This window comes from Rana temporaria, chromosome 4 (assembly GCF_905171775.1).
Source record: "Rana temporaria chromosome 4, aRanTem1.1, whole genome shotgun sequence".
In the NCBI taxonomy this organism is placed as follows: domain Eukaryota; kingdom Metazoa; phylum Chordata; class Amphibia; order Anura; family Ranidae; genus Rana; species Rana temporaria.
Genome location: NC_053492.1, coordinates 49,894,989 through 49,909,815, shown reverse-complemented (window position 1 = coordinate 49,909,815; position 14,827 = coordinate 49,894,989). Strand labels below are relative to the sequence as shown.

Below are 14,827 nucleotides of genomic sequence, written 5' to 3'. Positions count from 1 at the left end.
CTGTCCCTGAACTATGTACTGGACACACACAGTATATCACAGGTGCACAGGTGGTGGCAGGTGCAGTTGAAATATACAGAGTCACCTATAGATTGCTGTCCCTATAGGAAAATTTCTGGAACCTGTCCCTGAACTATGTACTGGACACACACAGTATATCACAGGTGCACAGGTGGTGGCAGGTGCAGTTGAAATATACAGAGTCAACTATAGATTGCTGTCCCTATAGGAAAATGTCTGGAACCTGTCCCTGAACTATGTACTGGACACACACAGTATATCACAGGTGTACAGGTGGTGGCAGGTGCAGTTGAAATATACAGAGTCACCTATAGATTGCTGTCCCTATAGGAACATTTCTGGAACCTGTCCCTGAACTATGTACTGGACACACACAGTATATCACAGGTGCACAGGTGGTGGCAGGTGCAGTGCTGTTGAAATATACAGAGTCACCTATAGATTTCTGTCCCTATAGGAACATTTCTGGAACCTGTCCCTGAACTATGTACTGGACACACACAGTATATCACAGGTGCACAGGTGGTGGCAGGTGCAGTTGAAATATACAGAGTCACCTATAGATTGCTGTCCCTATAGGAAAATTTCTGGAACCTGTCCCTGAACTATGTACTGGACACACACAGTATATCACAGGTGCACATGTGGTGGCAGGTGCAGTTGAAATATACAGAGTCAACTATAGATTGCTGTCCCTATAGGAAAATTTCTGGAACCTGTCCCTGAACTATGTACTGGACACACACAGTATATCACAGGTGTACAGGTGGTGGCAGGTGCAGTTGAAATATACAGAGTCACCTATAGATTGCTGTCCCTATAGGAAAATTTCTGGAACCTGTCCCTGAACTATGTACTGGACACACACAGTATATCACAGGTGCACAGGTGGTGGCAGGTGCAGTGCTGTTGAAATATACAGAGTCACCTATAGATTGCTGTCCCTATAGCTGAACACAATTCCTAAACTATATGAAGCACAGCAGATGTCACAGGAATAAAGAGTGCATGTTTAGATTTCTGAAGCAGGATACACCTCTCTGACACTGTCCCTCAATCAACAACAGCAGCCTGTCCCTACCATAGCTACAACACAGTGATGAGCCATAAACCATAAGATGATGCAGATCTCAAAGAAAAAAAAAGTGTGCTTGTTTAGATTTCTGAAGCAGGATACACATCTCTGACACTGTCCCTAAGCAGCAACAGCAGCCTCTCCCTATCCTAAGTAAAGCACAGTCACAAGCCATAAACCATAAGATGATGCAGATCTCAAAGAAAAAAAAAAGTGTGCTTGTTTAGATTTCTGAAGCAGGATACACCTCTCTAAAACTGTCCCTAAGCAGCAGCAGCAGCCTCTCCCTATCATAACTAAAGCAGCGCCCCAAAACATACCCAAACTCCGAACCCGAACCCAAACTTTTTCCAATTATTCGGGTTCGGGAGCAAAAAAAAAACAAAGTCTGTACCGAACCCGAACTTTACAGTTTGGGTTCGCTCAACCCTAATTCTTCTACATATTTTTGGTAATAAAAATCGCAATAAGCATACATTGATTGGTTTGTGCAAAAGTTACAGCGACTACAAAATAGGGGATAGATTTATAGCATTTTTAATATTATTATTTTTTTTACTAGTAATGGCGGTGATGTCGGGACTGCGACATTATGGCGGACACATCGGAGACTTTTGACACATTTTGCTATAAAAATGCACTGACTACTGTAAAAATGTCACTGGCAGGGAAGGGGTTAACACTAGGGGGCGATCAAGGGGTTAATTTTGTTTCCTAATGTGTGTTCTAACTGAAGGGGGTTGGGACTGACCTAGAGGAAATTACAGATCATGGTTATTAGGAACTCACGATCTGCATTTCCTTGCTGAACAGAACACGTCCCTGTTCTGCCACTTGTGCCTGGGATATCGCTCGTGGCCGGCGGTCATCGCGACCACCGGTCACAAGCATTGGCACCCCTACGATGCTGCAGGCACGCGCATGCCTGCTTAAAGCGTCCGACGTACAGCTACGACAGTCCGCGCAGTGGAGCCAGCCTGCCACAGTATGACTGCGGCAGCTGGTCTGTAAGTGGTTAAAGTGCCTCTGATTAACCCCAAATAAAGTTCAGCTGTTCTAGTATGTCTTTATTGACATTTTCTTAGTCGCATCCTACAGCAAAAGCCATGGTCCGCAGAGAGCTTCCAAAGCATCAGAGGGATCTCATTGTTAAAAAGTATCAGTCAGGAGAAGGATACAAAATAATTTCCAAGGCATTAGATATACAATGAAACACAGTGAAGACAGTCATAATCAAGTGGAGAAAATATGGCACAACAGTGACACTACCAAGAGCTGGACTTCCCTCCAACATTGAAGAAAAGACAAGAAGAAAACTGGTCAGGGAGGCTGCCAAGAGGAATACAGCAACATTAATACAGTCATTATATAGCAGCAATTTAAAGAGGAATATTGTTGTAATGGCAGCAGCTAGCTGTCATAACCCCGGTATCCTCTTCTTCAGCGGGCGGTCCGCTTTCAGAATAAAAGTGGTCTCTGAGGCGGATTCGCCACAAGATCACTTTTATCAGCGGCAGGAGAGGGACCCCCTCCCACGGCGCTCCGGTGCCCTCCGCCGCTACTCAAGGACACCCGCCGGTGGAGGCGATCGGGTCCTGCCACCTCTGTGGTATGGAGCTGAGTGAGGGGCAGATGGCCCCCATCCGACTCCATACCATTGCAGGTGTCAAAACGTCACTTCTGCCCATAGCTCTTAAAGGGATTTTTTTTTCAAACAACATTTATTTATTTTTATTGCATTTTAGTCTTTATTTAAGAGGTCCTGTCATGCTTTTTTTCTATTACCCTATACCTCCTTTGTAACTTAAAACATGCAACCTGTATATTTTTTAAATGTCGCCTATGGAGATTTTTATGGGTAAACGTTTTTTTGCCATACCACGAGTGTGCGCAATTTTGAAGTGTGACATGTTGGGTATCAATTTACTTGGCGTAACATCATCTTTCACAATATAAAATTGGGCTAACTTTACTGTTGTCTTATTTTTTTAAAACAAAGTGCGCTTGTAAGCTTGCCGCTCAAATACGGTGTGACAAAAAGCAATGACCGCCATTTTATTCTCTAGGGTGTTAGAAAATATATATATATATATATATATAATTTTGGGGGGGGTTTAGGTAATTTTCTAGCAAGTTTCTAACAAGTTTGAAAAATAGGCCCAATCCTAAAGTGGTTAAAGGGAGCTGAAGGAATATCTGGCAAGTACTGGCTGTGTGGTACATTTGCCAAATTTTTCCCATATTCTTCATATGTCTGGGCTATGGGTAGAGTGGCAAATTGGAAGCCTTTTCTTTCAAAGAAAATCATCCAAGCCCAGATACATTTTGCAAAAACACATCTGAAGTATTTTTGAAATCATTTCAAAAGATATGTTTGGCGCAAAAACAACCCTGCACATCACCAAAAGAACACAATACCTACAGTGAAGCATGGTGGTGGCAGGGTTATGCTTTGGGGCTTTTTTTTCTTCAGATGGAAGAGGGGCTTTAGTCAAGGTAGAGGGAATTATGAACAGTTCCAAATACCAGTCAATAATGGCACAAAACCTTCAGGCTTCTGCTAGAAAGCTGAACATGAAGAGGAACTTTATCTTTCAGGACCTAAAGCATACATCCAAATCAACAAAGGAATGGCTCCAAAAAGAATATTAAAGTTTTGAAATGGCCCAGCCAAAGCCCAGACCTGAATCTGATTGAAAACCTGTGGGGTGATCTGAAGAGGGCTGTGCACAGGAGATGCCCTCACAATCTGACATATTTGGAGTTCTTTTGCAAAGAAGAGTGGGAAAATATTGTCAAGTTAAGATGTACCATGCTGATAGACTCACACCCCAAAAGACTGTGCTGTAATAAAATCAAAAGGGGCTTCACCAAAGTATTTTTTAAGGGTATACACACTTATGCAACCATATTTTTTTATTTTTACTTCCCTAAAAGATTTCAGTTTGTTGTTCAACTGAGTTGTACAGTTTATAGGTCACATTAATGGTGGAAAAAGTTCTAAATTTCGTTATCTTTGTCTCATTTTTTTTATAATCAAAGAAACCTGACATTTTAACACGGGTGTGTAGACTTTTTATATTCACTGTATGTTGCCAATTGGACGTGGTAAGTATCACCTAAAGTCTTTGCAGTTGAATCGGTAGGAATGTAGGGGCAATAGTATGGAATATGTGGTAATATGTACATTTTAATTTGAGTGATTCTGCCCATCTAAGAGACGGAGATGTGACTCAAGTCTTTAGATAAACGCAGAAGCTTTTTTACAAGGTCCTTGAAGTTTGCACTTAAAAGGGCATTGCTTGGGGATGTTAAATGGATTGCCAAGTAAGATAAAGAGAGGCTAGAGGACCAGGAAAAGGGGGTTTGTGCAATGATAATCCATTTAGTTTGAGTTTCAAGGCCGACATTTAGCAGAAAGGACTTATGATTCCCCTTGTAGAGGAAAACTGAGCTGAAGTGGGCCAAAATACATTGGCGTTTGGGTAAAGATAGTGTGGGGTTTGTCAGAGCTATTATAGCATTATCGGTGTGTAAGTCAATTTTATGTTCCATATCTCCATATCGCCAATCCTAATTCCCGAGACCGATTGAGCTGAACAACTTGTTTTTGCGTGTGGTTCCATAAGCATTGCGTGGATCAGTGGGGAAAGTGGCCATCCCTGTCTTGTGCCATTTGTGATTATGTGATACAATACTCAAGGTCCATACACGCGCACTTGGATAAGAGAATAAGCTTAAGATAGCTGATAAAAATACTCCAGAGAGGTTAACTGTAGGCCCAGTGGACCCTGTCAAATGTCTTCTCCATATCCAGTGAGAGGAACAGAGAAGGAGTTTGATGGTGTTCCACCCATTTTATGAGATTGATGAAATGCCTAGGTCCATCTAAGGCCTGTCTGCTAGGTATGAAGCCCACTTGGTCTGGGTGGATTATATGAGTAACAATCGTTGAGAGACGCTGGGCTACAAGTTTTACGAAATGTTTAGTATCGGTATTCAATATTGAAATTGGTCTTCACTGATTTGGGTGTACCCCTGAACTTAATGTTGTTACACCTAGAGTGATCCTCTAAGTCCTCTAGCTTTAGTTTAATATGATACATTTCCTCTGCATGGTGGTTGTGAGCATCTAAAAGCTCATTATTTGCTTTAGTGTACTCGCTCATGTGCTCCTCTAGCGTGTTAAAGTTTACATGAAATTTTAGTGAGTCTACTTTATTGTTTAGGTAAGTAAAAAAACTGGATTTTAATTCCTGGAAAATAATTTCACTTATGTCAAATGGAATATGTGCAGGACTTTTTTTTGGCACCACCAATGCCACTGGTCCTGAGCTCACCTTACCACTCCCAAACCACATCTTATTTCTGAACCCTCTTCTCAGCTCTGACCTCTACATCCCCACAGCTGTGGCAGAGAGCTAAAGAGCTTAATTGTTTAAGGGGTGGGGCAGGAAGAGGGGGTGTTGCAGAGATACACTGTAAAATAAGGGTACAAAAGTAAGCTGTGGACAGGGGTAAGCTATGGTAGGAGGTGCAGTGGTGAGCTTTAGAAGACGGGAGAGTGTGCATAGGTGAGCTGCAATTAGGGGGTGCAGATGTGAGATGTAGAAGGAGCAAGTGTGTGGAGGTAAGCTTAGTTTGAGGGTGCAGAGGTGGGTTGCAGGTGGGGGGTTCAGAGGTGGGTTGCAGATAGAGGGTGCAGAGGTGAGGTGGGTTCTGGACAGGGCATGCAGGGGTGAGCTGCGGACAGAGGTGAGTTGTGGACAGGGGTGCAGAGTTGAACTTTGGACAAGGGTCCAGAGGTAAGCTTTGGGTGGGAGTTCAGTGGTGAGTTTTGGCAAGTGGGGTGCAGGGGTGAGCTTTGAACAGAGGTGCAGAGGTGAGCTTTTGACTGGGGAAGAGGTGAGTTGTGAACAGTGGGGCGCAGAGGTGAGCTGTGGATGAAGGTTACAGAGGTGAATAATGGGTGCTGTTTTTATGGGGGGAGAAAAGGTTTCATGGGGGGAGATTTTTACTTAGTGAGGAGGGACAGCACACCATACAGAGTTCAGCGGCCAAGAGTATATAATGCAGCAGTTAGGATTATGTAGCAAGGGATTTGGGTGGAGAGCTCTGTAGTGGTGGGTTTGGAAAGAATCTGGAAAAAAACACCCCTCCCCCTTGGTGCACTTTAGCCACACTCACCCAATGACACGGAGCACACAATTTATCTCATCGCTACACAACACCCTCCCAACCCCCCCAAGGGGGTGAGGGTGAGCTCTTGAACCAATACTCTGACAAAAAAATCCCTAGATATGTAAGATGCATATTATCAAAACTATTTGTATATCCACTCTTATCTCTGCTATATTATTTCCTTGCAGTGAACTCCTGCTCACATGCAGACACGGCTTCGAACTGTCCAGTAGTTAAAAGTGTGGGAGGATGTGAAGAATTCCTTAAAGTTTGTAAAGCAACTTGCCTTTGTAAAAATAAAATAACATAATTGTTCTGCATATTATAGAGAAACTATACTTTGCTGTTGGCTTGGACTTTCATATGAAAAATGTCATATATGAAAAAAGTAACTACAGTAAAATTTTCGAAATTATAAAGACAAAATAATGAGGGCTACATCACACATTTACAAAACAAATTTAATGAATAATTATAGAGAACCCTACAAATCAGACATTCAATCGGATGTGATCACACAAATTAGAATTGTCTCCAAAGAATAGACAAAAGGTGCATTTTTTATGTACATATTAAAGGGAATAAAACAAGAAAAATCCTGATATGTCACAATATGCAACAGCATTATTTTTTAGAAAGTAGTCTAAGCACACAACTTTTTAAATTCATATGGAGTGGTGAAGAATAACTATAAAGTGGTGTTGGCTGTGATTGGCCCCTGGTACCATGTTATTGCTAACACATTAAAGGGGTTGTAAAGGTACAATTTGTTTTCCAAAATAGCTTCCTTTACCTTAGTGCAGTCCTCCTTCACTCAGATGCGTATCCCTCCTTTCAAAGCATATTCTCATGTTGATAAGGGCAAGGGTTTCTTCCCCACAACCCTGGCACTGTGGTTGTGGGGGCCTGTGGGTGGGGACTTCTTGGAATCTGAAAGCCCCCATATATCACCTCCTCATTCTCAAAAAAGAATGTCAATAGTAAAGACACACACACACACAGTTTTTGACCAGTCCTTTAAGTGCTTCACACCTGGCCTATAGACAAATGACGGCCATGTGATGGCTGTGACCAATCACAGCAGATCACATGACAATTGTACACAATGGACCATATACATAATGCCATTCATTGTGTACATTTGTGTTGCTTGCTGTGATTGGTCACAGTGATCACATGGTACAGTTAGGGGCAATCACAGTCCATCTGTACCATGTGATTAGCTATGGCCAGTCACAGCTAATCACAATAGTAAACACTGAATGAATGCATTTCATTCAGAAAAAATGGATGCTTATAAAAGTGAAATTCACTGTTATAAGCAATTATAAAAAAACATCCTAAACACCTCCCCAGAGTGGTACCTAGTTGATATGACATGTATTGGGTGTGAGTCCAAGGAAAAAAAAAATATATATATATATTTTGCTTTGTAAATGTCACAAATTGTATTAGGCTGGGTTCATACTTATGCAAATTGGATGTGGATTTCTCTGCATCCAATTCACATGACAAGAGACTGTGACCGGCTCTCAATGGAAGGTCCTGTGCGTTTTTGGCTCCACTTCAGACCTGAATTCAGGCAAAAATTCAGAGCTGATTCACGCCTGAACCGGAGAACAGGGACGCGCCAGACCCCCTGATGTGAGCCACGGCCGCAGCTAGTGTGAACCCGGCCTTAAACAAATAAGTCATGAGAAAAATATTTAAATTAGTAACCTCCTGGAAATGCTACTTGACATTCAGAAAAAGGTGCCCCAAACAAGTGTCAGGAATTTTGGCTTAGAATAATAGTGAGGCAGCTGGTATTTTCAGAAGTCAAGACCAGCAAAAGCACAATAGCAGACATGTTGTCATGAGTAGAATGTTGTTCTTCGCAAGAAAACAATGGGTGGTGGAGGAATGCCATTCAGAGGTGTTCTATAAGAGTGCAATTGTCATGAAATTATACATAAAGTGTGCCATTACTGCCACCATAATTAGATAGCATTTTCAGAAGAGAGCTTAGCAATGGCAGCTTTGTGGGTTCTTTTTAAAGTGAATCTAAAGCCTCGTACACACGCTTGGTTTTCTCGGCAAGAACCAGCAAAAAAACTGCTGGCAGAGCTTTCTTGCCAAGTAAACCGGGTGTGTGTGAACGTGGCTTTCAGGTTTCTCATCTGGAAATCTGGCCAGAATCTGGACGAGAAAAATAGAGATCCTGCTCTCTATTTCCTTGTCGAGATTCTTGTCGGCCTGTTTCCCGACGAGAAACCGGAGCGTCTGTATATTTACCTGTCGCCGTGGAAACCCACGCATGCTCGAAATGACTTTGACGCATGCGTGGTAGCTTCCACGGCATAGGTAGGGTGAAGCAAGATGGCGGTGATGGCATCGAATGTGATGAGTCATACGCGATGACCTCACTGCATTCTTGCCTTTCAAAAGAACCGCGGTTCTTTTGAAAGGAGTGTGTGTACACTCGGGCAGGAAGAGACTCTTGCCAATAATCTCGTCAGGAAAAACAAAGTTTTTTTCCTGACGAGATTCTGGCCCGTGTGTACGAGGTTTTACTCTGGTGCATAGACTCTTTGGAAAATGGTGATGGTGTAGATAAGACTATAAAAATGAAAGCTTTTAGTACAGCTCAATTCACAAAGTTGGCTCAATTCACAAAGTTGACACACCAGGATAATCCTACATTTGCAATGGCACCTAAGGGCAGGTGCGATTGTCACACGATAAATCACACTGAAATCGTGACAAACCACATTGTGCAAAGCTTGTAGCCCTAAAGAAAGCTGCTGCTCCTTTTTGAGCAACAAGCTTCATGCAATGCAGTCTGCCGCAATTGAAGTGCAATGTATCGCGCAACAATCACAGCAGTATAGCACCCACCATTGAAAACGAATGGCACCTGAACAAGTGTGGTATGGTTTGTCAGTTTTGCAGAGCGTAGATATTTTGTCTGCGATCGCAAATGCCCATGTGAGAACGGGGCCTAATGCTGCGTACACACAATCATTTTTCGGCATGAAAAAAAAACTTTTTAAAAACGTCATTAAAAATGATCGTGTGTGGGCTTCACATCGTTTTTCGGCTTCTGAAAAACGCAGAAAAAAAAATTCGAACATGCTGCATTTTTTAACGTCATTTTAAAAAATGTTGTTTTTCGGGTTGTAAAAAATTATCTTATGTGGGCTAAAACGATGTTTTAAACTTGCGCATGCTCAGAAGCAAGTTATGAGACGGGAGCGCTCGTTCTGGTAAAACTACCATTCATAATGGAGTAAGCACATTCATCACACTGTAACAGACAGAAAAGCGCAAATCGTCTTTTACTAACAAGGAATCAGCTAAAAGCAGCCCAAAGGCGAATAGAACTTCCCCTTTAGAGTGCCGTCGTACGTGTTGTACGTCACCACGCTTTGTTCATCATTTTTCAAAAACAATGGTGTGTGGGCAACATCGTTTTTAATGATGAAGTAGGAAAAACTTTGTTTTTTGGACATGCTGAAAAACAAAGTTTTTTTTTCATGCCGAAAAACGATCGTGTGTACGCGGCATTACAGTCGCATGGATAAATTAAAGGTCCATTTCTGTGACTCCAGTTTAGCTTTTAATGCTGTTTGTAGCCTCCCATAAGAATTGTTTTTTTCATCCTGTTCTGAATGGTTTGTGTCACCTGAATATGAAATGATGGGAAATCTGTTTTCAATGTTTCCATAAAGGGGATTCCTGTTATGTCTAAAATACCTGTCTCGTCACAGCTTATTTTTTGATCTTCAGATTATGTAAATGATTATCATTTTAACTCTGTTAAAATGTATTTGGATTCAAATGTTAAATATGTATTTCTTAAATCAATTCTAATACAACAATGGATGTTCAGCACAATATACATTTGATCTTTCCTGAATATATTAATAAAACAACTTGTATAAATTGACGTTCATTTAGTTATGGTTTATTGTTTTGGCATCTGATGAAACATTATTTTTCCATTCATTCCCTTTTCCTATCCCCTTGCTATTGCAGGTTGAAAGCTGAAAAAGGGGTTCTGCAGACTTGTAAAAATAGTGCTGTGTGATAACCACATCATTTATGTGTGTGCTTTGTTTGGCCTTATTCACGTTGGCATTCTTGCGTACATGTGTCAATGATTGATTTCCTGACACAATTTCAGGATTAACCCCATGTCTGCCGCTTGTTTTGGTTTTTAAAAACCTGTGTAGTGTGTTTATTTTTTGACACTTTTCCTCCAGGTGAATGGGTAGGGGTACAATGTACCCCATACTCATTTACCTAGAATGGGGGGCTGAGATCTGGGGGCCCCCTTATTAAAGGGGGCTCCCAGATCCAAATTATAAGGTGAGACATGCAAAACCAGAGAGACTACAAATTTCACATTCTCACCTTTCTCAGCGTTCAAGTTGAAGAGGCCCAGCTAGGCCGGAGCATCTCCCTTTTATTGGTAAATGACATCACAAAACATATGCATTTGCTTGGCTAGCTTATACATTTTACTCCCACTTACCCACCCCTCTGTGACGTTTGTCCTTGGCATGAAGCCCTCATTTTAGTGGTTCCGTTGGTCCTAGTTTGACATCCCATCAGGTAAACATGTGATTTGTTTTCATCCGAATGCATTTTCGACCAAATTTCTGGAATTTTCGTGTTTGTTTTAACAAACGATAACGAACATGCTGAATCCAAAAGATCCGACATAAAAAATTGCTTTATTTTTGTTTCGTTGTGACAACAGTTCGATACAGATAGAAGATTCGACATGACGGTGACAATAGCGATCTGTGTCTATCGAACCTGCGGTTGAATGTGCCTAACCTAACTCTATTAGTCCAAGATTTTTCGACATAGAGAGAAAAGATTCGACATAGAGAGAAAAGATTTGACGTTATAGAGACATGAAGATTCGTCAAAGCAGCTAAAAACATACGATCGCTGCGAGCAGACATTTATGGTCAAATGCTCCGCCCATAGGCTATAGAAGAATTCTAATGTTGGTTGATTAGTAATAATAATTAATAAATATAATTATTACTAGTCATATAACATTAGAATTCTACTATAGCTTGTGGGTGGATCATTCGACCGAAAATGTACGATCACGACGTCGTACAGTTTAGCTGCTTTGTCAAATCTTCTTAGAACATTCGACAGACACCATAAACCTTCAATTGACCGGTTTGACCTTAATTAATTTGGTTTTTCGGACGAACGCATTTTTTAATGAAACAAAATAAATAAAAACGAATTTCGGGAGTAACTAAATAAATACATTTTCGGACGAAAACGAAATTCTGAAACAAAATATTTCAGTGTGCACATGTCTACCATCAGGTGTGGATGTATGCCTCTGAATGCAAATTGAGACCAACAGCAGGCACTACACTCCGATAGACATGAATGGGGCTACCTGCACAGGGATGCATGGAACACCTACACATCCCATGTGGGCAAAAACTGCCCCCCACAAGAATCTGTGCTTAAAAGAGAAGTATGGACTTTTTTTGCACATTTATACTTACCTATGTGGTCTGATGCTGCATCTGTCCCCCCGTCGGCTCTAACACTGAGAACCGAGCGATCTAACACCACTGATCACTCAGTTCTCACAGCTCCTTGAGCATGGAGCCAGTAAATGTCAATCAGCAGCTCTCTGCTCTGCCCCTTCCTCGCTCATTGAAGCGCTGGGCTGTGGAGAGGGCGGGAGTGGCCGGCTCAGGCTCTCAGTGGCTCACTGAGAGGCTGATCCGGGTGCCGGTCCAGGCATGTGGGCGGATCTTGACTTCATTGTTATGATTTTTAAAAGACACCATTTTTTTTTGCGCTGGGATCAAAAGAAATTAAATCAGAGAAAAAATTATGAATTAAATGTAAAAGCAGCTGACACAATATGCAAGGATTGCACAGTAGATAATGTAGAAAATGGTGTAGCGCTAATAGGAACTGTATTTTAGTCCAACTTCACTTAAAAGTCCATAGTAACATTAAATCTTGCAAAATCTGCTAGTAAGGACACCACCACCATCACCCAAACACACTGCCTCTTACCCTTAGGTAGATTAAACAAGCATAGGTATTTTATCAATAACCGCTCCTCAGCAGCATGGGGGATAAAAGACTACAACTCCTTCAGATAGATACCAGCAAGCTTAGATGCCTCTCAATATCAAATGCACAATCATATGGCAATGAGTATAACAGCTCCTCCACCACATGTAGTACCCAATAGAGAGAAAAAACACTTCATAGTGCAGACATCCCAACCATACACTCACATTTAAGTAGTTAATAACAGGCAAATGAATAAAAGATCAGGCGTTTTTCCAACCAGGAAAATGGCCGCTGCATCCCAGCACACAAGTCATGTCACATGTCACTGTCTTCTCCCTACGCGTTTCGCCATCAGTGATGTTGTCAGGGGTGTGGCCGTACGCATGCTGTGCTTGATATATATAGGGGACGGCTTATCAGTGGGCGGATTATTCTCTGCGTTTCAAATATGGGAAGCAGGAAGTTCCTATGCGCTCCAACGATAGGGTGCAGTCATAGATGTATACCGAAGCTGATCCAATGGAAACAAAACAAAATATATGTGTTTCAGATACCAGAAACACATTGGAAGTATAATAAAAAATACACATAAAGGGATAAATACCATCATGAGCCAAAATATTACACAATAGGTAAACAGCACAACTGAGGCCCCTTTCACACTTGTGCGACTTCAAAGTCGCGCGATTTTACCACGAATTTGCCACGATTCACGCCCGCGATTTTGACAAGACAGTCATCCGACTTTGCCCCACAACTTGAAGTACGACGTCAACGAGCAGGGACGCGACTTTGATCTCCCAATAATTAGGGGGAACTCCACACCAATTTTTTGAAAAAAAAAACGGCATGGGTTCCCCCCTTATGAGCATACCGGGCCCATCGGTCTGGTATGGATTTTAAGGTGAACCCCCGTGCCGAAAAAACGGCGTGGGGTATCCCCTAAAATTCATACCAGACCCTTATCCGAGCACTAGCCCGGCCGGTCAGGAAAGGGGGTGGGGGTGAGCGAACGCCCCCCCTCCTGAGCTGTACCAGGCCGCAGATTCCAGCCCCCCACCCTATGTGAATGAGTATGGGGGTACATCGTACCCCTACCCATTCACCTGGAGGAAAAGTGTAAAAAAAATAAACACACTACACAGGTTTTTAAAATCATATATTAGTCAGCTCTGGGGGTCTTCTTCCGACTTTTCTGCTCTCCGGGGGTCTTCTTCTGACTTTGGGGGTCTTCTTTCGTCTTCTCCGCTCTCTTCTTCTGCTCTCCATGCTCCCCGGTTCTTCTCCCTCTCTCCGGGGGGCCTTCTTCCGGGCTGCGCCGCTATCTTCTTTGCATCTCTTCTACCAGCGGTGGCCAGCCCGGTCTTCCTAATCGCCTTCTTCCCTCTTCTTTTCTTCCGATGTTGACTCGACGCTCCCTCCCGCTGTAATGCCGGGTGTGCGGTGCCCAACAATTTATATAGGCCTCTTATGACGTCACAGTCCCAGCATGCTCCGGGTGGTGACGACATAAGGGGGCTGGGTAATTATGTCATCACCACCTGGAGCATGCTGGGACTGTGAAGTCATAAGAGGCATATATAAATCGTTGCGCACCGCACAACTGGCATTACAGTGGGAGGGAGCGTCGATTCAACATCAGAAGAAAAGAAGAGGGAAGAAGGCAACGAGGAAGACGGGGCTGGCCGCCGCTAGTAAAAGAGCTGCAAAGAAGATAGCGGTGGGACAGCCCGGCAGAAGGAAGAAGGCACTGGAGAGCAGGAGAAGAACTGGGGAGCGCGGAGATGTCAGCGGAGAGCAGAAGAAGAGAGCGGAGAAAACGAAAGAAGACCCTCGAAGTCAGAAGAAGAGCCCAGAGAGCGGAGAAGTCGGAAGAAGACCCCCGGAGCTGACTAATTAATGTTTTTAAAAACCTGTGTAGTGTGTTTATTTTTTGACACTTTTCCTCCAGGTGAATGGGTAGGTGTACAATGTACCCCATACTCATTTACCTAGAATGGGGGGATGAGATCTGGGGGCCCCCTTATTAAAGGGGGCTCCCAGATCCAAATTATAAGGTGAGACATGCAAAACCAGAGAGACTACAAATTTCACATTCTCACCTTTCTCAGCGTTCAAGTTGAAGTGGCCCAGCTAGGCCGGAGCATCTCCTTTTTATTGGTAAATGACATCACAAAACATATGCATTTGCTTGGCTAGCTTATACATTTTACTCCCACTTACCCACCCCTCTGTGACGTTTGTCCTTGGCATGAAGCCCTCATTTTAGTGGTTCCGTTGGTCCTAGTTTGACATCCCATCAGGTAAACATGTGATTTGTTTTCATCCGAATGCATTTTCGACCAAATTTCTGGAATTTTCGTGTTTGTTTTAACAAACGATAACGAACATGCTGAATCCAAAAGATCCGACATAAAAAATTGCTTTATTTTCGTTTCGTTGTGACAACAGTTCGATACAGATAGAAGATTCCACATGACGGTGACAATAGCG

The 14,827-nt window shown here is 42.6% G+C and overlaps 1 protein-coding gene across 3 annotated transcripts in view; it reads left to right on the top strand.

Moving 5' to 3' along the window:
- LOC120936199 (cysteine-rich secretory protein 2-like) overlaps positions 1-7,417 on the top strand; it is a 157,524-nt gene extending 150,107 nt beyond the window's left edge. For all 3 annotated transcript variants that reach the window (XM_040348376.1, XM_040348373.1, XM_040348374.1), the window contains one exon: positions 6,466-7,417. In XM_040348376.1, coding sequence (XP_040204310.1) covers positions 6,466-6,514 — 49 coding nt within the window. In that variant the 3' untranslated portion in view covers positions 6,515-7,417. The remainder of the gene's footprint in view (positions 1-6,465) is intronic.
- Positions 7,418-14,827: the final 7,410 nt, after the last annotated feature.